Raw genomic sequence first — 24,870 nt, 5'->3', positions numbered from 1 at the left:
AGCAGCCCCAGAGGAGCTGTCAATGGGTCTGTCCTCAGGGGGCCCCCAGGGCTGGGAACTCCTCCATCCCCTGGGATTCCTCCCTGCAGCACCATGACATTGCCTGGATGGGCCAGAATGGAGAGTGGGAGCCCGCTCCCCAAGGGCAGTGGGTCTGGGGCAAACCGAGGGCACCAGGGAGCTGGCAGGGAGCTGCTCCGACCACTGCACGGCGGGGCCTGGGACCCGGGCAGTCAGCAGCGTCCCACCTCAGCGGCACTTCCCCACTCAGCAGCTGGATGGGCACAAAGCACATGGACCCCGCAGAGTGCGGTGCCTGGCGTGGGCCGGGGTGGGGGGCTGTGACATTCCCACAGGGCGATTGCACCTCTTGCCCTGCAGCTCTGGCCAGGAGAGAAACCGATGGCCTGTCCCCCCAGCCCTGATGGAGGCAAGGAGGCTCTGAAAGGCCAGTTAGGTGACCTGGCCTCCCCTGCGAGAGGCAGGGCCTGGGTTAACTGAGAGTGAAGCCCAGCTGGGGAAGGTGAGTGAGCCAAGTCCCAAAGAGGGAGCACACTGGGTCACAGAGAGATGCGGGGGGGCAGGGGAGGCGGTCACAGCCCAACCAGCTGACAGAAGGGGGCATCAGATGGGGTGTCATCTTCTCAGACCCAGCCACTAGGAGGCGCACTTGTGAGCAGCCACCCAGTTACAGACACACAGTGTGAAATAGGATGAGAATTTGTAGTTTATGTGCGTTCTGTATTGGTCTGTTCCCCCCACCACCCGTGTCCCTCCTCCCATCTCTCTCCTCTCCAGGACTCATCTCCCTGCGCTGTCCCTAACTTGCATTTGAGGACTGCATTTACATTTGAGGACTGTAAGCCCAGGGCAGGTGGTTAATTAGTAATAATATGACCGGCATGATTATATTATGGTGCACACGACGCGCTCAGCGCGGGACAGACCTGCAGGGAAGGACTCAGTCCCTGCTCTGAAAAGCTTATGACCAGCTTCGGGCAAAGGCTTTTAATGCTGATCTCTTTGAACCAGCCAGGGTTGATGGGGATCAACTAATTATTGTGAGGCCCATCTGACAGGAGCACTGCATCAAGGGTAATAAACGCCAGGACTCCCAGAGCTACCAAAATCCAGAAGCCTCCCTTCCCCATTTGTCCCATTTCCACAGGGGGAGATCGGGCCTTGCCACAAACTGGAGATGCCTCAGGCCCTACTGGGTCCCAGGCAGACTCTGTAATTGACGTCCTGACCCAACATCTCCTGCAGGGGGACTAGAGGGAGAAGAAAATGCTCCCGGATTCCCCCACCCGCTCCTGCCCCGCAGCTGATTTTCAGCCTCTCTGAAGTGGGAAAGGTGTTGGCAGGCCCGAGAGCCGTCCTGCGGCTGCAGCGCCAGAGAACTCCCGGTGCCAGCCAGGTGGGCACACGCTCAGTAGCAGCCACCATCTGCTGCACGTGCCCCCCCCCGCTGCCTGGACCTGAGCTGTTTACTTTCAAAACCCAGGGGCTCTGCTATTGGCTGTGCTCTGCTTCCTGCCCGGCCAGGAGAAATACTGGAAGAGCTCACGCTGTACGTGTGATGCATCCTCCCCTCATCAAACTCTTTGCTTTGTGCACCCGTGAACTAAGGTTGTTTGGAAGATACATTTGCATTTCCAATCCCCTTGTTTCCATTGCAAATCCTGTCATTTTTGCATTCCCTACCTCAATAACCTTCTTTTTACTTTGCATTTCCTACACCAGAATCCCCTCTTTGTTTTACAACTCCTGTTTCAGTAATGCTCCTTATTTTTGCAGGCTCCAACTCCACGGTGCCTTCTTTAGCTGAATTTCCCTGCCCCAATCACCCCTCTCTCTGTTGGCGTTCTCCAGTTCCACAGCCCATGGTTTATATTTTGCATTCCCCACCCTAAGAACCTCCTCTCTATTCTGCATGACCCATTTTGCTCCCACTATGATAAAATTATCTAGGAGCTATTTGGCATTCCTCCCGTGTGAATTTAATTAATCCACAGTCTGTTGTAACAGAAAATCAGCAGAGATCTTCCACGTCTTCTAAGAGCTTTGCCTGTAGGCTTCTCCTGCAGGATTTTCATCTTGGCAAATCTGTACTGATGCTTTACAGTGTGATGCTGTTGTAATGCCAACAGACCCCAGTAGTTTGTGGGCAGGAATTGAACCTGGGACCTCTGTAGCTTAGTGCATGAGCCTCTACTGCATGAGCTAAAAGCCACCTGGCCCTTAGCTAAGGCTGTTGAGCAGACTCATTAATCTCTCTCTCTAAGTGATCTCGGTGCCATTAGATGAGACAAAGCACCACAGCCAGAAGGTGTGTGGGTTACACTCTGACGGGGTGGTCTAGGCCCTGAGGTCCCCTTGCTGGAGGCCTTGTGACCCTGCCACACCCCACCCCAGAATAGGGCAATAGAGAGGCCCTCTGAGCTGCCTAGAGCGGCTGTGTGGGAAGCAGCCAATCAGGGCCCAGCAGGTCAGTATAAGAAGAGCTGCAGGGCCAGTGTAGCAGGACTTCAGTTCCTTGCTAGAGCTGGATGGTGATCTAGGCAGGTTGCTGGGACTCCAAAAGGACAAGGCCTTGAGTTAAGGATGAAGAATGTGCGGGAGCCATGGGAAAGTGGCCCAGGGAATTATAGTAGCAAGACAGTTTATTTAAAGGGACATTACAAATGGCTGCTATCTATAGGGTCCCTGTGCTTGGACTCGGAGTAGAGAGTGGGTCTGGTTCTGCCTCTGCCTTCCAGCCACTGGTAAAGTGGCCTGGACTTTGAGGCACCCCAGAAGAGGGACTGAACTATAGTGGCCCAGATGAAGGGCTGGGGCTGGAGAGGCCCTGAGAGGGTGAAGACACTGCCTCCAGGGAAGGAGCCTTGGGGCACCGCTCTGTTCTGGAGCAGGGGCAGACAGAGATGTCACAGAGGGCACTGAGAGAGGCCCCTGTTGGACTTGTACCCCGGAAGGCGTTTGTGTTGTGTTTATCTCACAGACAGCATGTGTATGATTTGGCCAGAGGGCTGACTCACCGAAGAGCCACTACAAACAGAGAACGCAGGCCCATGCACTTGGCCAGGGGGTGCTTGTGAGAGGTGAGTGTGACTCTGTTACAGATGCACTTAAGCAGATCCAGGAGCCACCAGGGCCCCTCTCTTTTGATAGCTACCCCTCATCTGCAACTGCCCTAGAATCGTCTGGTCCCAAGGTTTCATCTGTCTCCCAATTACAAGCGGTGGAGTAGCCCCTCCCAGCTGAGCTCTGAACCCCAGGGCAGGTTCCACTGCCTCTCCTCATTCCCTGGCCATTTATGTGTCTTACCAAGAAGTTTAATCTTTCTGGTGGTTTGATGGCTCTGATCAGTTCTGTCTCAGACCTTTCTATAGGTGGTGTGAATTTAATCCAGCATTGGTTAATTGATTAATCAGGTGTGTGGGCTTCACAGTGACTGGCGCTTGTCATGAATTATCTCTGAAAGATGCTTATCTAGCAGTACTAGGAATGTGGGTAACAAGCAAGGGAAACTGGAAATGCCCATTGAGAAGACATGTGATGTGAATGGAGTTACTGAAACCTGATGGGATGACTTGCATGACTGGAATATTAAAATCACTGGTTATAACCTGTTCAGGAAGACCAGAGTGGGTAAAAGAGATGGTGGGGGGTGAGTGCCACTCTATGTTGTTGATACCTCAGGATCTTTCATGCACATGGATCAATGTGCTAATTAACAAGCACCAGGAGATGGTACTGCTCGGGCTCTGTTACAGGCCACTGAATCGAACCAGAAAACAACTGTGTGTAATATGCAAACAGAAAATCTGTGGTGTTATGGTTCTCAGGAGACACATGCTGAAGGTCTCCTGAAGCCAGTAGTAAAACATCATTAGTTTCTAAAAATTATAGATTTTTCTAAACCCTCAAGTATTGCACCAAATACATCATAATGCTGTTTTGGACTTTATTATGATAGATACAGATGAATTAATCACTAGTCTGGAAGTCAGTGTTTGCCTAAGGAACAGGGAACATGATCTGATTGCATTCAATATGGGCAAATAAAAAGGACTAATTTCCTAAAGCTGAGGAAAGTGAGTGAAATTAATTAGGAGGAAAAATGTAGACAGAAAAATCTGAATGAAAATTGGGAGCTCTTTAAGGAGTTTATTATATGGCAAAAAAGCCAGAATGAAGAAAGAGGAGAACTTGGGCTAAAAGCCCATCCTGGCTTAGTGAGGAAGTGAAGGCAGCCTTTAGAAATAAAACAATATATAAGAAATGGGAGGGGTGTGTGTGGTGGGGGGAATAACTTAATTTATATTGATGCTTAAGTGTAGACAATAGATAAGGGAAGCTAGACATCAAGGAAAACTCTGTTTGGCAGAGCTAAGGATAATAAGCTTTTAAAGTATATTAGGAACAAAAGAAATGCTAACACTGATCCAGGCCCTTTATTAGATGGAGACAATAAAATTGTTAATGATGCAGAAAGGGCAGAAGCATTCAATGAACATTTCTGATTAAAAAAGAAGCAAGATGGTGTACTTGTATCACAGGGTAACAAAATACGTTACAGTCCATTTAAAAACTTCCTTAGTTACTAAACATCTGCTAGGGGTACACATTTTTAAATCAGCAGGCCTGGATAACTTGTATCCAAGAGTCCCAGAAGTGTTAGCTGAGGAGATCTCTGGCACACTGATGTTAGATTTTAATAAATCTTGGAATAGCAAGGAAATTTCAGAATATTGGAAGAGTGCTAATGTTGTGCTAATTTTCTAAAAGGGCACGTGGGATGACCTGGGTAACTATAGCCTGGTTAGTCTGACATCAATCCCAGGCAAATAACCGAAAAGCTGCTATGGGGTTCTGTTGATAAAGAATTAAAGGCTGGGTATTCTTGCCATTGAACCTGGTTTTATGGAAAATGTCTTGATGATAATGAAACCTGATTTCATTTTTGGGTGAGATTATGAATTTTGCTGCTCATGGTAACTGGTTTTGCATAATAGAGTTAGATGTCTCTAAGGCCAATGACCTAGTCCTGCCCAACATTCTCATTAAAAAATCAGCACTAGCCATAATGTAGTCCATATTTAATGGCATCAAAACGTGTTAGCTGATATATCACAAAGTAATTGTAAATGGGGAATCATCCACCAATGGGGGTGTTTGAAGTGGGGTCCTGTAGAGCAAAGTAGTATTCAATATCTTTATCAATGAGTTGGAAGAAAACATAAAATAATTGCTGGTAAAATTTGCAGATATAAAAATTGGTGGAGTGGCAAATGATAGATAGGGACAGGTCAGTTACACAAATCAGAGTGATCTAGGTACTTGATAAAGAGGGCTACTTTAAATAACGCATTTTAATACCTCTAAAACAGAGCAAAGGATGTAGCTCACACTTACAAGATGAGGGACTGGAATATAGAATTAGGAGCAGGAAGTTGAATTGGCAAGACAATTACTGATGCAGTTGTAACATTCTGTGCCTTGAGGGAGTGTCCTGTAACCCCCATATTCCTTTTTTTAATATAATCGTGATCTTGCCTTACAAGGCATGCCCCATATGTATCAGGGAAAAGGTTGTGATCTCATGAAGGTCATTTCTCTATCCATTTATGTATATCACTAATGCATATGAAGTTATGAGAATTGTGTTGTGTGATGGTCACTAAAACATGCTGTCAGTTGGGGAATCAGCCAGATATTTGCTCTCCAGAGGCAACAGCAAGGAAAGTAACCAACACTCCGGCGGGATGTCAGACAAGCTATCAAGAGACATTGTCCAGCAAGGAAACTACAACGCAATGACTCATCTGCATGAGGCCACACCAGAGGAATTGCTCAACCTTCCCTGGAGACTCAGTAATGCCCCCAGACATGCCTGGACTTGTGTTTCCCCAAGCACATGGGACTTAGGGTATAAAACAGAGCAGGCCCATGCTTCCCCTTTCTCCTGCCCCCACCTATGCTGCAAGCAACCAAGACATTCAGAAGAAAACTGAAGACTCTAACAGAGGAGACTGGCCCAGGTTTAAGCGACAAACCTGTATATTAAGCATAGGTGCCGACTCCGTGGGTGCTCTGGGGCTGGAGCACCCATGGAAAAATTGGTGGGTGCTGAGCACTCGCCATCAGTCCTCCTATTGGCTCCCGTCAGTGGGCCCTGCCAATCAGCGCCTCCCTGTGCCTCCCATGATCAGCTGTTTCGTGGCATTCGGGAGGCTCTGAGGGGGGAGGAACGAAGATATGGCACGCTCAGGGGAGGGGGTGGAACTGGGCAGGAAGAGGTGCAGCAGGGGTGGAGTGGGGGCAGGAAGAGGTGGAGTGGGGTCTTAAGGCTAGGGGTGGAGTAGGGGGCAGGGCTTAGGGCAGAGCTGGGGGTTGAGCCCCCTCCCCCACAGCACTTTTGGAAGTCAGTGCCTACATGATATTAAGGACGGCAATATCCAGTGGGGTGAGAAAATGCTTAGTCTAGTTGTTGCCCAGTCTAATAGGGTTGAGAGTTTAGACTGTGTGCACTTTTTTCCTTAGGCAAAAAGTCAGTTAGTTACCAAACACTTATAGTCACTTAAAATCTATCTTTTTTGTCATCAATACATTTGTTTAACTGTTTATCTTTACCAGTGAGTTTGCCTGAAGTGTGTGGCAAATGTGCTGAGGTTTGCAAAGGCTGGTGTATGTCCACTCACCATTGATGAAGTGGTGAACCAATTAATAAATCTGCACTGCTTGTCTTGAGCAGGGCAAGACTGTATATTCTTGGGGTACAGTGCTGGGAGCTGGGGGTATTTGACTCTGGTGCCTTTCCCTGTGTGATCCATGAGTGGCTCTGCGAGCATTCATGCAATCTAGCTGGGTGTGGGGCTCCACCTGCTGTTGTGCTGAGTGATCACAGCACCTGGAGGGGTTTGCTGCTGGTCACTGGCAAGGCATTCTGAGAGACAGCCCAGGATGGAGAGGGTTAAGGGGGCACAGTGGTCCCACAGTCCTAGGCTGCACCCCAGGGATCCCATCACAACTGTGTCCAGATCCAGTGTCCTCCTGATGGCCCAATCTGGCTATTCAGAATATCCATACACACGCCCTGCCCATCGCTGGAATACGTCAGCTGCCATGGTAGTGGTCAAGCCTACCTACGCTGTTACTGATTAGACCCCATGCAATCCCAGTACAGTCAGTGGGCACGCAGGTGGGTAAACTAGCCCAGAATTGGACCTTTGGTTTTACCAGTTAAAAATATAATTGTCTGAGCACATTCAATATGAAAGTGACTGAGATAAAGACATGGGATGCCACAAACTGCACTGTTACAGATTCACCTGGCTGAGACACAGATTAAACCCATCTACTGTATTAATTAAAATACTTTTGACTTGGTTCATTTCTGAAAAGTCTTTTTACTGAAGTCATCAAAAGTTGGTACAAAAGTGCTAGCATGACAGGAATACAAATATTTATATAACAGGCACCAATTCATAGCTCTAGCCTTGTAAGACGAATTGCACCTGTAATAGAACTATGAGCTTACATTTTCATCTACTAATCGATAACGTATAATCAAAGCTTGCCCAAGCAGGTACCAGCAACACTCCCTCCATGTTCCTGGTTTCCCTTTGGAACGCTGGCAGAATAGCAGGACGGCTTTGGATCCGGCAAGTCCCATCACCATGATTTGTATTGGAGAGAAAAAGTGAGTAACATGAATAGGACAATTTAGAAACCAGCAAACAGCTTCAGAGCAGCAACGTGGAGCAGGATGACAGATCCTCCAAACAGTGAAGGGCTCAGAACACTGGGGAAGGCCAGGCCACCTCTGGCAGCTGTTAATAGGAAAAAGCAGATCAAACAATTGACAGGAAATTATTTCACACTGACAGAGATCCTTAAAGCTGGACACAGGTACCCTTCCCAAGAGCTACTGGAACCTGCTTATTGCAGAGAGAACATTAATCCATGTCCCAGGCTGGAGTGTCCTGCTGAGGGGAAATTCACCTCATCTGGTGAGATTTCACCGGCTTCCTCCCTCCTCAGCCTGCTTGTTCCTTTGGTATCGATCATTGGTGAGCACGTTTCACCCAAGACGGCCCCAGAGGCTCTGATTTGGAGCTTGTCTGCTGCGTAAGTGTATTCCAGACCAGTTATGAGTAATAAAGACATGAGTCTATGAAACACTGGCTGCAGACACCAGTAACACCATTTCTGGGTGTGGTTTTTTTGTTTTGTTTTTGGGCTTTAGGGAAAATGTATAGCTGGGCAGGGAAGGGTCATTCCATTTTGAGGAGGATTTGATATTTAAAAATTTGGTTTTGTTCAGACTTGGGTGTCATTCCAAAAATTTTGAAATTCTCCACACCAGGGAATGACATGTCTGCCTTGGGGAAGTCCCCCAAGCAGGCTGACCCCAGGACTTCCAGTGCCCCCGACCCTGGGACAATGACTCCTAGGCAGCCTGCCAGCCAAGCTGCCAAGGAGCCAGGTGGGTGAGCTGGCCAGAACCCAGGGAGCATTCTGACAGAGCAGTGTAGAAATCAAACCGTCTCTGCAAAAGACTTAGAGTTTGACAATTTGTCAAACTCCAACAAGAAAATGTTTTGAGATTTTTCCCAATCTGCTCTGGTAAAATAGTCCTATTTAGTCCTTAGAGGATGCAGCTCCACTGGGGATACAATGGGTCTAGTTATGAGAGGAGGGAGATGGAGACCTCCTTGTGTTGTAGGGTTAGGGGATGTGTGTTCAGCTTATAGTTCAGAACTCCGAAGATGAGTCTTTAGTGCTCTAAGGGGTTATTCTCAAATTTTCTTTTCTGAAATCAACTGTGCCTGGAATTGAGTCAGATGTGAAGGTGCTCAGATACTAGTCATGAGCTCCATATGAGAACCTGGATAAATAGAACGTGCAGTCAACCCCACTTATTTCTCAACTGGTTTCATGTGACATGTTTGCCTGGTGGGGTTGCTCTCTGCTCTGCACTTCAATACAGAGGGCGTGTCACTTTCAAAACAATGAAAACAAATTTTCTTACCAGAGTTGTAGACACATTTTTTGGTCTTCTCTCCTACGGTACAAACAAAGGGTCAATAAAATGGGATTTGCCCAGGTAGAATTTTCAACTCCATTCTACTGTTTCCAAAGAAACATAGGACCTGTCGGACAGGATCTAGCCTGGTATCCTGTCCCTGATTGACGTGAGACCCAGCTGTATCGGGGAAGCTGCAAGAAACCCTGGAGGGGAATAACATACACATAGAGGAAATTTCTTCCTCAACCCTGGCAGTTAGTGACTGCCTTCTGTCCTCAGGCCTAAGGGTTTATTGCCCTTTTAAAAACAATTAGTTTGTCCTATGTAACATAACTGTGGAGATTGTCTATATAAATGGCTAATTCTTTTTTTTGAATTCTACTGAGCTCTTGGAGTCATGGAAACGTTGTGGCAATGAGTTCCACAAGTTAAGCCTGCATTCTGTAACTGGGTATACCTTTTAACTAGTTAAAATATGTTGCCTTCAGTTTGTTCTTTTTTATGAGAAAGTGGTAAATTACACACTGCCATTTCCCTATCTCATTTATTATTTTGTCTATCTCAATCATGTTGGCTTTTATGTCTTTTTCCTCTTAGCTCAATCATCCCAATCTCTCCCATAGAAACCTCTCCAGACCTCTGATCACTTTCATCCCTTGTCTCTGAACTTTCTCCACCCCTCTTCCTCCCCACCCCCGCTAAGTCTTTTAGAGCTCAGTGATGAGAACTAAACCTAGTATCCCAGGGAAGAGTGCCCCATTGATTCATCTAATGGTATTATAATTAAGGCTGTGAGTCTGTCCTGAAAGTCATGGATTTTGTGACGTCCACACCTGGTAGGTGCGACTAAGCCCAGGACCACCTGAGCCGCTCAGGAGGCTCTGGTGCCAGCCACATCCCCCTCCCCCTGCTACAGCAGCAGTCCCGGGCCAGCAGGGATGCCCCCCACCAGCAGCAGCGGTGATCGTCCTGGGATACCCCATTCTCTCTCCCCCCGCCCTACCCCGAGCATCAGTGGGCACCCCAGAGGCCCCAAGAACACCCAAGATTTAGTCTGGGGTATATAGTAAAAGTCATGGACAGGTCACAGGGCCGTGAATTTTTGTTTGTTTGCCTATGACTTGTCCATGACTTTTACTAAAAGAAATAACTAAATCTTAGCCTTAGTTATAATATCTCCACATTATTCTCCAGCCCACCATTTCTGATCCATGCAACATTTTGTTTGCTTTATAGACCTTGCAGCATACTGAACAGAGATTTTCATTGAGATTTAAACCGAACTCTCCAGAATGCTGGCCAGGTTTCCTTCTGAGTTGATACAGCTCATTAACAATGCAGTGAAATTATCCCTCACAATGTGCATTACCTTGAATGTGTGTCAGTGAATTTCACCTGATGTTGTGTTGCCCATTCACCCAACTTGGTTAGATCTCTCTGAGGTTCCTCACCGTCGTCCCTAGTCCTGACTGCCCCAAATAATGTGCCATCTGCGCCCTAGGCCACCCCACGGCTCCCTTTTCCACAGCCTGTGGATTTCCTGTGCTATGTCTGAGGAGCCACAGCTGCTCTGCCAGGGCTCTTGTGGACTCTGAATGGGGTGTGTGTGTTGAAGACTCGCAGTGGCTTGGGGCCTTGTCCTGCCTTTCTAGTGCTCCCATCACCATGATGTCTAGGCATCTTCTCTTTCCTCAGTGAGCACTTGGGACCCAGTGTCTGTCCACCCAGCCCCAGGCCTCTCTAGCAGCAAGAGTCATGGCGGCCTGTCTCCCCCAGCCTTGGTGGCAAGTCCCCAAGTCAGGGAGAGCTGATGAGAGGGATGCTGAAGTGGGGTTTTCAAATTCTCCACAGCAAATTGCCCCACACAAATATTTCTCGTGTTCAGCCCAGTACTCACCGCCCAGGTATGCGCAGTTAAAATGGCTGCAGGTCCGCTCTGTGCTCTGGAGGTCGAAGAGGTTATTGCCTTTTTGGGACACAGTGAATGTCTCATGGACTGGGATTAACACTTCTTTTTGGCCAGGATTGTATGACATGTCCTGGATCTTCACGCCAAAGCACGTGTGGATGGTGAAGAGTGTTCCCTTCTCCCCTGTAGTCTCAGTCCTAAATCCCTCAGCCACTTCTTCATTAATAGATGAAGAGGCAAAGTGTCCAAACCTGATTTTATCATCCTCCTTATTACTGAGCTGAAAATGGTGAATATCCCCTGGGTACACCTTTACACATCCACCCTCTCCCGCCTCCCGTAAGAGCTGTAAAGCTCTTGTCAAATAATAATGAAAGGCTTTGAAGCGGAACTCCTTCATGTAATTATCTTGAGATTTCCCAGCCCCACTCACTGCTGCATTAAATATAGTTGAAAAAGCGTCACCATTGATTATTGGGGTTGGGTCGGTGTAGGCTACTACAGCTATTCCATACTCATCCTCAGAGGCCTTGAGGGGAGAAGTCTTTTTCACATCTTTCCATTTTTTTGTTGCCGTTTGCCACACTGCGCTATACGGTGTGGACATTTCCGTCTTCAGCAGTTCACGTGCTTCTGCCTCCATTTTTTCAGGACATCCTAGATATTGGTCATCAAAAGCATCATTTGTCATGTTCAGCTCCTTCTGACATTTTGCCTGGGAGAATAAAGGAAACATACATTAACATTTGTGTTACAATAGCACCTAGAGGTCACACCCAGGATTGTGGCCCCATTGTGCTCATCCCTGTACAAACACACTAGGAGATGGTCTCTGCCCCTAGGAGCTTACCTCAAAATAGACAAGACAGAGGAAAGGCGGGAGAAAGGGATGGGACATATAGGCACTATCATCAGTGTGTTTGGCAAATGGTATGTTGGCTCCATGATTTTTTTTGTGTGGGGGGCATGGCACACTTGAGGACTAGCATGCCCTCTGATCATTACAGATGCATTTTTAGTTTACCCGGGACTTTGTTAGTGTAATAAATATATTGTGTGTTGATGCAGGGTTAGGAAGAAAGACAGGAAAGGACACATTAATTGGGAAGACAAAGCATAGCCAACAAAGGACGTAGAAGGGAGGGAGCTAGGAGGGACTGAGATCCCAACCCACTCCCACGGGAATATTTAGAAACCACCCCCATTTACCCCGGTGGGAGGCAGCGGGTTGCCATCTCCGTATGCCCGCCATGCACTGCATGCTCCAGGGCTGGCGGTGCCCGTGGGAAGGTTCCATCCAACCCATAGAGGATGGCAACACCATTGTGATGGGTTGTATAAACCCCACACTGGTTAACCAGGGGTTAACATGAACCTGAGCCCCTTTAGACTGAGTGGTGGTACCCGGGAGGGGAGGGGAGGGGAGGGGAGGGGGGGCGGGTCGGTGGGTGTTAGGCACAATTGGTGATCAAACCCAACTGGGGTAGCTGGGAATATCCCCTCTTGGGCTAAAAGCAGAGAGAGGCCTGGAGCCTGAACTGGAGGGCCCAGAGCCAGGAGGAGGCCTAGGAGGCTGGGGGCATTGAGGTGAGTTGCCTCAGGCCAGGAGGATTTTGGAGGCAGTGTTGGTAAAGCCTAGGGGGCATTGGACTGGAGTTTGAGGGGCTGCAGGGTGAGGAGAAAGCCTCAGCAAGGCAGAAATTGGTTTAAATTTGTTCTTTTGGTTTGGGATCCTGTTGGGGGATTCCACAGGGGAGCCCTGTGAGCCCAGCCCTGGAAGAAGGGTGAGATGGGAGATGCTGTGTGGACTGGAAAAAGGCTGTGGTAGTAAGATATCCCTGAAGGCAGCAGCAAGGAGGCTGATGGCACAGACCTTGGCTGCTGGTCAGAATGTCCCTGGACTGGAACCTAGGGCCTGGGTTCCCCCACCAGCCAGTGCAAAATGTGGTGTGGGGTTTTGATTAAACAAACATCTGTCCGGGGTGGTCTCGGTGCACTAGGTCCAGCCTCAGCACCCACGGCTGCACTAGATGACCTCTTGAGGGCCCTTCCAGTCCTACATCTCTGTGGGTCTAAGGCAATGTGGCTGCCTGCATAGCCTTGAGCAGAAACACAAGAAAAAACACAAAGTGCTTCACTGGCAAATCTCAAGAGTTTACCTGAGGGGTTCCCAGCAAGGTTTGAAGACAGAAGTATGTCCAGGGAATCAGCAGAGGCCTCAGCATTGTTCCAACTTCCCCGGTGCGGCTGCAGGAGAATCCATCGGTAGCGTCAGTGGAGATTTGGGGGGCGGGGAAAGAACACATCAAAACCAAACATTCTCCCAATTGTTTCACTGTGATCCATTGTTCCACATTCAGCACCTGGGATTTCGCAGGCAGGAATTGCTATCCCACAGATTGCAGCCCAGCCACAATAGAGGCGGGTTTGACCCTGAAATACAATTCTCAGCTGGATGGGTGGGGAGTAGTTGTGGGGAAATCCTGCTTTCACTTCATAAAGGATTCTGGGGGGTGGAAATACTGAGCCTACTGCTGCTGTGTTTACTTGAAAGTGCCGTTAAACTGCTGCACGATACACAGAACCTAACAGGCCCGGTAGTTCTGTCAACTGTATCCTGGAGAATGGGGCTATAATAATGATATAACTGAATAGTTCAGTGCCTCACCCAACTGCCTGGTCAAGTGTTTGCTCGGCAACAAATTACCTTATACATTCTGTGCCTCGCTTCTAAGTTCTGCCCAGTGGCTAGCAAGGTGATCAATGACGGAGATATCCAACACCAGGGCTGATCCTCGGCCCAAAGGTTAGAGCCACACGGCCGTCTCAGAGACACAGACAGACCTCTGTCACCTGGCCAGGTCAGGGACCCAAACCCCAGCCACACGACCCACATGGAGACAAACAGCAAACAGACCAACACACAACTCACCAAGTCCCTTTACCTCCATGCACTGGATCCAGAGCTACACCCTGCAAACTACCCTGTTTGCCTGCTGAGCTGATCCCTCGTTTAGAGGATACAGTGTGGAGTTGGGTCTTTGAGGGTGGATTTTTCTGGCCTGGGAAAGGGAGCCAGGCTTGGAATTTGGATCCCGGGGGAAAGCCAGAGACATGGGGACTAGGGCATGGCAGTGTCTTGCTCAGGGAAAGCAGGGATAGGGTCAGGAATGGGGAGCAACAGGCCTGGGTGTTTATTGGAGGGGGTGGGACTTCCACTGAACACATGGAAATGCCGTCACTCCCCTGGCCTTTGCCCATAAAGGAGAGGGTATGTGTCAGTGCTCTCCCTCCCTTGGTGTAGCTGAGGGGTTGGCTTGGTGGGGTGACTGCTGAGCTATACCTGGGGTGAGGGGATGGATGTGCGCACAGAGTGAATGGAGACAAAATGTAGGGGTGTGATGTGGGTTCTGAACAGGTGGGTGGAAAATGAATCTAAACACACTTCATATTTCTATTAACAACAATGGACCAGGTGATACTTCTTCGGTTGAAATGGCTCTTCCATGGTAGCTTGACATTGCCAAAAAATATCTGAGCTTTGACACATTTGGGGGGATACAGCCACATTCTCAGTGGTTCACGTTTTCTTTTTTAAGGACCAAATCCCCTTTTTGAATGTCGGCCCAAATAAATGCCTGATTCTCAAGGAGAGAACACCGCCTTTCCACTGTAAAACCCCACATTTGTGTCCTTTCCAAACCTCAGACTGATTTTTTACACATTTTCTCTCTCTGTCTCAGCCATCTTCCTGTAGCACCAGTAATGGAGTTGCTCTCCAAAGACTCCATTGGCTATAACTTCGCCTGGGGTTTCTAGTAGTGCTGAAGGCTCTGCAAAATACTGAATACAGTTCCAGACTCTTAATTTTTCAGACATCTTCTCTAGGGCTGATGGGAGGATAATGTGGATTTTCCCAGTCCCTGCCCCTAGAAATTCTATGATATATCACTAAAATGTGGATAAATTTTCATTCTGTTACAGGATTTTCTTCCCCCTAATGTAGTCTTGTCTCAGCACGGAAGCATTATGTAGGCCTTACTGGAGCCCTACATCTAGCTAACAGTGTGAACCAAATGCTGTGAACCAGAGTAGGCCTGGCCTTGGTAATATAGCTACGCACCAGGTCCTGGCTAACACCAAATAAGCACGATCCTGATTGGAGATGATGGTACAGGGCTCCCAGAGTTCTCAAGTAACGGCGTGAACACATTTCAAGGAGATGGTAAAGGGACACGCCAATCCTAAATCAGCTAAGGATGGGATGACAGGATAATGGGTGGGGATGTTTTGGTGGAACTAGCAGGCATAGGTGCCGACTTCCTGTCTGCCCTGTGGGTGCTCGCCCCCCCTGCCCCTGGCCCTGCCCCTGCACCTGCACCACCCTCACCCAGCCCCAATTCAACCCCCTTCCCCCAAGTCCCCGCCCTTACCCCGCCTCTTTACCGCCTCCTCCCCCAAGCACGCCGCATCCCCACTCCTCCCCTTCCCTCCCGGAAAGTCCTAAGTGCTGCCAAACAGCTGTTAGGCAGTGGGTGGGAAGCACTGGGACGGGGAGGAGTGGGTACGCGGCGCGCTCGGGGGAAGAGGAGGAGAAGTGGGGGTGGGGGTGCTTGGCTTCTGGTGGGTGCAGAGCACCCACTAATTTTCCCGCTTGGGTGCTCCAGCTCCGCAGCACCCACGGAGTTGGCGCCTATACTAGCAGGTACCAGGATAAGGCTGGTAACCATCCACATCTGGAGTGCAATCCGTAACTTGTCTGTATTCATGAATAAAAGGAGAAACCACAGGAGGGGCACCTTTGTCCAGCTGAGGGGGCAGTGTCCCAGTGCATTGACTGAGCTGGTCCACTGTCGCAGGCATACATATGTTAGTATCCCTGCAGCTCCTATGGGACACTAGGACTGTGCTTTGTCGACAATAAACCTGGCCGAGCCCTTTCGCTATCGAACCGAGCCTCTGGTCTTTCCTTATGAGTAACACTGAGGGCTACAGAATCAGCAAGCTGTGCTCTCTGCTAATGCATGTAACTCTGGAACTCCAAGCATCAGAATTTTAGGATGGGAAGGGTCCTTGAGAGGTCTTCTAGTCCAGTCCTCTGCACTCAGGGCAGGACTAAGTAGTATTTAGACCATCCCTGACAGCTGTTGCTCTAACCTGCTCTTAAATATCTCCAATGACGGAGATTCCACAATCTCCCTGGGCAATTTATTCCAGTGCTTAACCACCCTGACAGGAAGTTTTTTCTAATGTCCAACCTAAACTGCCGTATCTGCAGTTTAAGCCCATTGCTTCTTGTCCTATCCTCAGAGGTTAAGAAGAACAATTTTTCCTCTCCTTCTTGTAATAGCCTTTTATGTACTTGAAAACTGTTATCATGTGTCTTCCTGCCCCCCCCCCCCCGCCACCTTCTCTTCTCCAGGGTAAACAAACCCAATTTTTTCAATCTTCCCTCCTAGGTCATGTTTTCTAGACCTTTAATCACTTTTGTTAGTCTTCTTTGGACTTTCTCCAATTTGTCCACATCTTTCCTGAAATGAGGCACCCAATACAGGACACAATACTCCAGTTGAAGCCTTATCAGCGTGGAGTAGATAGGAAGAATTACTTGTCATGTTTTGCTTACAACACTCCTGCTACTACATAAGAACGGTCATACCGGGCCAGACCAAAGGTCCATCTAGCCCAGTATTCTGTCTCTGACAGTGGCCAATGCTAAGCGCTCCAGAGTGAATGAACAGAACAGGTAATCACAAGTGATCCATCCCTTTGCCCATTCCCAGGATTCCAGAATGGTGTTTGCGTTTGTTGCAATAGTGTTACACTGTTGATTCATATTTAGCTTGCAATCCACTGTGACCCTCAGATCTCTTTGTGTGCAACTGATTGTTCCTTCCTAAGGGGAGTACTTTGCATTTGTCCTTATTGACTTTCATCCTATTTACTGCAGACTATTTCTCCAGTTTGTCCAGATTATTTTGAAGTTTAATCCTATCCTCCAAAGCACTTGCAACCCCTCCCAGGTTTGTATCATCCACAAACTTTATAAGTGTCCTCTCTATGCCATTATCTAAATCACTGATGAAGATATTAAACAGAACCAGACCCAGAACTGATCCCTCTGGGACCCCACATGTTATGCCCTTCCAGCATGACAGCGAACCACTGATAACTACTCTCTGGGAATGGTTTGCCAACCAGCTATGCACCCACCTTTATAGTAGCTCCATCTAGGTTGTATTTCCCTCGTTTGTTTATGAGAAGGTCATGCGAGACAGTATGAAAAGGCTTACTAAAGTCAAGATATACCACATCTACTGCTTCTCCCCCATCCAAAAGACTTGTAACCCTGTCAAAGAAATATATTAGGTTCATTTGACACAATTTGTTCTTTACAAATCCATGTTGACTGTTACTTATCACCTTCTTATCTTCTAGGTGTTTTCAAATTGATTGCTTAATTAGTTGCTCCATTATCTTTCCGGGTACTGAAGTTAAACCAACTGGTCTGTAATTTCCCGGGTTATCCTTATTCCCCTTTTCATAGATTACCAATATATTTGCCCTTTCCCAGTCCTCTGGAATCTCTCCTGTCTTCTATGACCTTTTCGAAGATAATTGCTAATGGCTCAGATATCTCCTGACTCAGCTCCTTGAGTATTCTAGGATGCATTTCATCAGGCCCTGTTGACTTGAAGACATCGAACTTGTCTAAGTAATGTTTAACTTGTTCTTTCCCTACTTTAGCCTCTGAACCCACCTCTTTTTCACTTGCATTCACTATGTTAGACATCTAATCGCTACTCACCTTTTTGGTGAAAATTGAACCAAAAAAGTCATTTAGCATTTCTTCCATTTCCACATTTTCTGTTATTGTTCACCCTGCTCATTGAGTAACGGGCCTGCCCTGTCATTGGTCTTTCCCTGGCTTCTAATATATTTGTAGAAAGTTTTCTTTTTACCCTTTATGTCTCTAGCTAGTTTGATCTTGTTTTGTGCCTTGGCCTTTATTTTCTCCCTACGTACTTGAACAGCAGCCCTGAGCAGCTGGAATAGCTTAGCAGCCTGGACAGCGTTACCACAGCAAAGACATTCGACAGCACTTAACTCATCATACGGCAGATGTTTTTCTAGATGTTATTTATTTAAGGTGATACCTCGTAGATGTATTGAATAGAACCTTATGTGAGGGGGCTGCTGGTCCCTCACTGAAACTCAGAGGGAGGGTCAACCAAAACACCTCACTTTCTCCTAGACTGAGACAGGGTGGAGGAGAAATTAGGATCCTGAGGCTGACAGTCCCCAGAGACAATGAGAGAGGCCAGTGCTCCAGGTCAGCCTGATTGACAGGGCAGTCAGGTCAATGAGGGAGTCAGGAGCCCAGGGCCTGGGTGTGAGCTGGGGCTGCCAAGGGCAGAGTAAAGGAGAGATCCGCAGCCAGAGCTGGGCTGGGGGCAGAGCTGGGGCAGCGCAGACCAGTTGCCCCGATGAGGATCCAGGGCTTAGCTGTAGTGGGGAGCTGCGGGCCCAGAGCCAGGATTTCGGATACCGGCTGTGTCACCTCTAACACTGCAGCCAAGTGCAGTGAGTGGCTGGGAGGGACGGGGGAGTGCAGGGATACATCACCCAACAAAAGCCCTTGCAAGCTGGACTCGGAGGGGAAACACGAACCTGACAGGGGAGCTGATGCTGGGGAGAAGGGTCCTGTCACCTAGACCCTGCGGGCATGTGGCAAATGCCAGAGCAGGGGTCTGACCTGCGGTATCATCGCAGCGCAGCCAGGGCCTGGGAGGGAGGCCTGGGATGTGTGAGGAACAGACTGTGAACTTCCCTTACGTCCCAGAGATGCTGTTTGTGGTTTCCCCATGCCCACGGGGTGGGTTCCTTGTTTCCTTTCACCTTTCCCATTTTCCCCTTATTTCTCTTGCTGCTGCTGTTTAATAAATTAATCAATGGGTCAAGAAAGTCACTGGTGAGGAGAGAGTATGCTGGAGCGGGGCCACCCTAGCCCCTGTCCTAAGTGAACAGCACAAGGTCGGGGGTCAAGCCCCAAGGAATCCTGGGCCCAGCCTTGTTGGGGTTAACACACAGTTGCCAACTTTCATGTGGTTAATAAGCAGCCCGACTTTCACAATAAAACAAAAATCAAGCTAATCCCATTCAAAACAAGGCCAAAACAAGCCAGTCCCTAAGAACCCCAAGACGCTATGTGACTAGATCCCCCTGGTGTGCAGTCTGGGACTGTGGTGGACCTGCTGGGCACCCCTGACTCTCTTCCCCCCCTTGCCCCTGTTTGCCCCTTGCCCCTGCTTGCCGGGAGCCGATCAAAAAATAAGCAGCAACAAGCTACAAGTCAAAAACTAGCCAACAAGCAACTCCCAAGCCAATTAAGCCAAAAACAAGCCCAATTTCTGCATTTTTTTTGCGGGTTTGGTATGCCTGGTTCCAAGGACTCTGCGACACAGGAGAGTGGAAGGGGAGTCCTTGAGGTCAGGCAGGCCTGTGGGTAAAGGGAGCTGGGGCGAGGACTTATCCTTTCGCTAGCCGATTCCAGGGGTAGTGCAGAAGCCAGGAAAGTTCCCCACAATAGCAGGACCGTTCACCCACTTACACTTACACACATGGGTATAAACAACGAGGAGTACTTGTAGCACCTTAGAGACTAACAAATTTATTTGGGCAAAAGTTTTCGTGGGCTAAAACCCACTTCATCAGATGCATGGAGTGGAAAATACAGTAGGCAGATATATATACACAGTACATGAAAAGACTGGAGTTGCCTTACCAAGTGTGTGTGTGGGGTCAGTTCTAATGAGACAATTCAATTAAAGTGGAAGTGGGCTATTATCAAGAGGAGGAAAAATCACTTTTGTAGTGGTAATCAGAGTGGCCCATTTCAAACAGTTGACAAGAAGGTGTGAGTAACAGTAGGGGGAAATTAGTTTTTTGTTTTTGTAGTGACCCATCCACTCCCAGTCTTTATTCAGGCCTAATTTGATGGTGTCCAGTTGATAAATTAATTCCAGTTCTGCAGTTTCTCGTTGGAGTCTGTTTTTGAAGTTTTTTTGTTGTGTATATATGCCTACTGTACTTTTCACTCCATGCATCTGATGAAGTGGGTTTTAGCCCACGAAAGCTTATGCCCAGATAAATTTGTTAGTCTCTAAGGAGCCACAAGGACTCCTCGTTGTTTTTGCTGATACAGACTAACACGGCTACCTGCTCTGAAATCTGTCACACATGGTATGTCTAGACAGGAGTTTTGAAGTCCTAATTTCAGTGGAGTTCACTGATTGCCAATTAACCCACCTTACAGACATCTTTAAAATGCTAATTTAGACACTTCATAATTGTTTGTTCCTGCTCAGCCCTAGGGTAAAGCACTAACATTTGCCATCTTGAAGACAAGGTGGCATTCCACAGGAGGATAACTACGGTGCTTTAGCTACCTTGCTGTAAAACCCTAATGGAGACAAGTCTCTGGAGTATTAACACCGTGTGACTAGGCAAGGTCAGCTGTGAGCGTGGGGGGAGGAGATGCAGTGGTCATCTTGCGCAGCTACATTAGAGTAAAAACTACAGAGCCCCTTATAGGTGAAAATAACAACTACAAAACTGTGCCAGTAAAAGAATGTCAGACGGCTCTCAGTGTTTTTCCTCCAAAGTGAACCAGTTCCTACTTTGGCTCTGACAGAAGTAAAATATTGAACACTCAGTAATGCCAACTGGCTAAGAACTGTGCACATCCTATTACATTAACGTGTTGCCCTGTTTCTGGGAGAGCCCCAGTTCAAGTCCTTCCTTCACCTGATAGGAGAAGAGTTTTGAAAAGATATCAATCACCTTTGGGGGGAATGCCCTAGCAACTGGCCTATGGAATAGTCTGGTGTGGGGCTCCCTCAGTCTCTCCTGTTGATGGTGTTCCCCTGGGGATACATAATTTTAAAAAGGCATTGGAGGAGGGGGATGGGAGCCTGGGATTCCCACAGCCAAGGCAGGTGCCAGAAACACTAGGGTACAGGGTCTCTCTCACACTTGCTCTCTCTCTTAGGCCAATGATTGTTTCACTACATCTAAACATGGGAATGACTGTATAGACCAATGGCTTGTGCCCTCACCACCTAAGTGCTAGGGTCTAGTTCAAATCCGTCTCCCTCTCTGGTAGATGTGAGGGAGTGTGTTCCTGCCTGTCCCAGGTAATACCCTAACTACTGGGCTTGAAGTTAGGGGGGAAGTCCTCATATTACCTCCTGTCATAAATATAAAGGGAAGAGTAAACCCCTTTAAAATCCCTCTTGGCCAGAGGAAAAATCCTCTCACCTGTAAAGGGTTAAGAAGCTAAAGGTAACCTCGCTGGCACCGGACCAAAATGACCAATGAGGAGACAAGATACTTTCAAAAGCTGGGAGGAGGGAGAAAGACAAAGGGTCTGTGTCTGTCTGTGTGATGCTTTTTCCGGAGACAGAACAGGAATGGAGTCTTAGAACTTAGTAAGTAATCTTGCTAGGTATGTGTTAGATTATGATTTCTTTAAATGGCTGTGAAAATAGCTGTGCTGAATAGAATGAATATTTCTGTCTGTGTGTCTTTTTTTGTAACTTAAGGGTTTGCCTAGAGGGATTCTCTATTTGTTTTGAATCTAATTACCCTGTAAGGTATCTACCATCCTGATTTTACAGAGGTGATTCCTTTTTACTTCTATTAAAAGTCTTCTTGTAGGAGAACTGAATGCTTTTTCATTGTTCTAAGATCCAAGGGTTTGGGTCTGTGGTCACCTATGCAAATTGGTGAGGATTTTCACCAAACCTTCCCCAGAAAGTGGGGTGCAAGGGTTGGGAGGATTTTGGGGGGAAAGACGTGTCCAAACTACGTTTTCTCAGGAACCCAGAAAAAGTTTGGTGGTGGCAGTGGAAATCCAAGGGCAAAGGGTAAAATAATTTGTACCTTGGGGAAGTTTTAACCTAAGCTGGCAAAAGTAAGCTTAGGAGGTTTTCATGCGGGTCCCCACATCTGTACCCTAGAGTTCAAAGTGGGGAAGGAACCTTGACACCTCCCAACCCCTATTTTTTCTGTAAGCTTCTTTACAGGGGCTGTCAAGGCTGAGTCCCCACTCTGTCACTCCGAGTGCAGAAGGTGGGGGGCCTGCAAGGATTCTAAAAATTAATACTGGCCACTCCAGGCTTGTAGCCTTGGGAGCGTAATACAGCTTTTCTCTGACTTGTCTTGGTAAACGCTGCCACGACCCAAATGCAAAGAAACCCCTTTGAAACCAGGAAAGAGCACTTAGGAATTCCTCCCTGTGGGGTACCCTCAAGCCCTTTCACACCCCTCCCCCGCCCCAGCCACGGGGAAGAGCTGAGAAAGAAAACAAAGGAAATTAGCTGTGGCTACCAGCTAATCAACCAATGTGCACAAACCTCTTAGGACACCAAAAATCCAATCCTGTTCTTAAAAAAGGTTAATTTTATTAAAAGCAAAAAGGAAAAAAAATACATCTGGAATTTAGGCTTTTTGCTAGATCTTAAAAGAAACAATTACAAAAATTAAGCACCCAAAATAGCTTTCTTGGGGGTTCACCTTAAAGGTTACAAGCAAACAAAAGCATCTGGGGTTAGCACAGAGGAGATCCACATGCCAAAATAAAAAAAAGAAACCTAATTGCATCTAGCTAAACATTCCTAATTTCCTTAGGGTTAGGATTAGGGTTAGGGTTGGGTTAGGGTTTTCATACCTGATTGAAGCCCTTACACAGCATTGCTGCTCCGTGTCTCCTCCAGAGAACAATAGACAAAGGGAAAGGTTTTTTTCCCAATTTTAAAAAGTTCTACCTTTTCATAGACTCTTTTGGTCAGGTGCCCACTTCCTTTTCTTTTACCTTGGGGACTTTTTAACCCTTTACAAGTAAGGCAAGTAGAGAACAACTAGTAAGAGGAATTTTACAGCTAACTGGCTGGTTGGGTTTCCATCAAAGGGAGCTACCCCACCACTTTATTTATCACAGGGGCCCAGTCTGATAAGCAAGGTCCGAGCACACTGACTAGATCAGGTCCCACAGGGGAGTTCGGTGGAGGAACGCCTGTTTTCCCCTTGTTCATGCACCACCGTGGAGCTGCAGGGTGCATGTGCAGAGGCAGAAACATAGGAGCCTAGGGAATTCTTTACTGAAAAATTCAGTGCCAAACAAGGTTACACACCTATAGGGTTCAGGAGCGGCTGAATGGGGAATCCCAATGCAGGCCTGAATCTGGGATTTAGGTGCCTAAAGTGGCAGTTAGGTAGGGATAGATGGATAGATATCAGCTGCCCTGGCAATCTCTGGGAAGAGATAAACAGCTTTCTGCCTGGGAGGTTCACCTGATGCTAGGAAGGGATCGTCTTGGTGATTGTATCAGTACAGGACAGATCTTTAAAATGCACAAACAGGGATGTTTGCACTCTGTGGAAATAGTTGCAGCCAAAGTGTGTTATGATGTAGAGGTGGGCAAAATAAATGGATTCTTTGTTTTCACTCCCTAGGGTTTGAAATATTTCTGTAGCTTCCCTCCTGTCCTGAAACTTTTCTAATCTTGTAACAAATTTGCGATCTAAAATCAACTCAGTGGAAAATGTTGGACTTTTAATTCTAAGCACCAAAGTCTGATCTCTGAGATTGTAATTTGTATTACAGAAACATCTCGCGACCCCAACTTGGATCGTGGTCACATGGAGCTAGGGGCTGCAGATAAGGATGCAGTCCCTCTGCTGAGGAGTTTACAGTCTAAAACAGACAAAGGCTAGTACAGAAAGAGAAGTAAAGTGACTTGCCCAATGTCACAAACAGCAGGCCAATGACAGAGCTGGGATGAGACCCTAGATCACCTGGCTCTCACCCTGGTGCCTTACCTACTAGACCACAGCACCCCACAGGTACATTGGTGCCGGTCAGATGTAGCTGTGGTGAGATTTGTATCATTGACTTTTTTTGCATTTATAACTTTTTATTAATTTTTCCAAATACAACAAATAGACCAAAATACCAGGTTCATCATAATACAGATAGTAAGTAAAGGAGGTTAGGCGAAAGGGTGTGGGGGAGGGAAGCGACATATCTATCTTCAGGCTCTGCATTAATCATAGAGCTCTAAGAAGTCAGCACAAAGGCTGTGGAATGCAGTCGTTGGTTGGCTGTGAGATCGGCCATATCACTGAGCTAGGGATTAACGTTTGGTGGGGATGCACTTTTCCATTTTTGCAAGATGAATGTTTTAGCGACCAAAGCAGATTTGTATCTTTGGCTAAACCACAGTCCAACCTGCTGTCTAGAGATGAATGCAACAGAAGTGTCTGTAATGAAGTTGAGGAGTAAGAATTTAAAGATGTTACTATACCTGACTTCCCCGAATGGCTGTGGTTCCCTGGCAGGCTGCTGACCCAAGCAAGAGATGGCTGCAGACTAAATACTACAGCTGCAAATGTTTCTACAACAGGAAATGGCCTGCCTTTAGCTAAGAAACCTCCCTGTTGACTTCCACTTTAACAATTAATGGAATTGTTTTTAGCAATAAGGGCTTGAGCTAAATCTCACTGAAGCCAATGGAAAGACTCCCATTGATTTCAATGGGCTTTGGATCAGGCCTACACAGACTCGGAAGGTTACTGTGAGCTAGGGCAAGGGCTCCTGAGTATTCCCAATATCACCTATTTCCAAATGTATCCACAAAACTACGCCCTTTTTATCCTGTGAATCCTGTTGGAGATTTTTTTACCTCCCTGAACCAGATGGTAAAACCAAGGAAAGACTCCAAACACTGTGGTATTTTAGGGGCAACAGCTTACTTCGAAACCAAGGGAAACAACATGTAAGCGGGGAATGGTTTCGCTTTTGTGGGGAACTTTCCTGGCTTGTACACTACCCCGGTGAAATGGGCTAGTGAAAGGATCTGAGTCC

General features: G+C 47.5%; 1 protein-coding gene across 1 annotated transcript; it reads right to left on the bottom strand.

Moving 5' to 3' along the window:
- Positions 1 to 7,728: 7,728 nt before the first annotated feature.
- On the bottom strand, positions 7,729 to 24,344 carry LOC141981003 (ecto-ADP-ribosyltransferase 5-like). The gene is made up of 5 exons (XM_074942828.1): positions 24,311 to 24,344; positions 13,103 to 13,190; positions 10,932 to 11,658; positions 9,038 to 9,070; positions 7,729 to 7,835 (listed from the first exon to the last, which is right to left on the bottom strand). The coding sequence occupies exons 2-5, from the start codon at positions 13,166 to 13,168 to the stop codon at positions 7,729 to 7,731; spliced, it is 933 nt and encodes a 310-aa protein (XP_074798929.1). The 5' UTR covers positions 13,169 to 13,190; positions 24,311 to 24,344.
- Between the last annotated feature and the right edge of the window lie 526 nt (positions 24,345 to 24,870).

The sequence above is a fragment of the Natator depressus genome, chromosome 1, assembly GCF_965152275.1.
Source record: "Natator depressus isolate rNatDep1 chromosome 1, rNatDep2.hap1, whole genome shotgun sequence".
In the NCBI taxonomy this organism is placed as follows: Eukaryota; Metazoa; Chordata; order Testudines; family Cheloniidae; genus Natator; species Natator depressus.
This window is presented reverse-complemented; position numbering and strand designations above follow the sequence as displayed.

Coding starts and splice junctions, on each gene's coding strand:
- LOC141981003 (XM_074942828.1), bottom strand. CDS start 13,168: ATGCTGAGGCCTCTGCTGATTCCCTGGACATACTTCTGTCTTCAAACC. Junction 9,071..10,931: donor TAACTGCGCATACCTGGGCG/GTGAGTACTGGG, acceptor TTTGTACCGTAG/GAGAGAAGACCAAAAAATGT. Junction 7,836..9,037: donor AAAATGTGTCTACAACTCTG/GTAAGAAAATTT, acceptor TCCTATTAACAG/CTGCCAGAGGTGGCCTGGCC.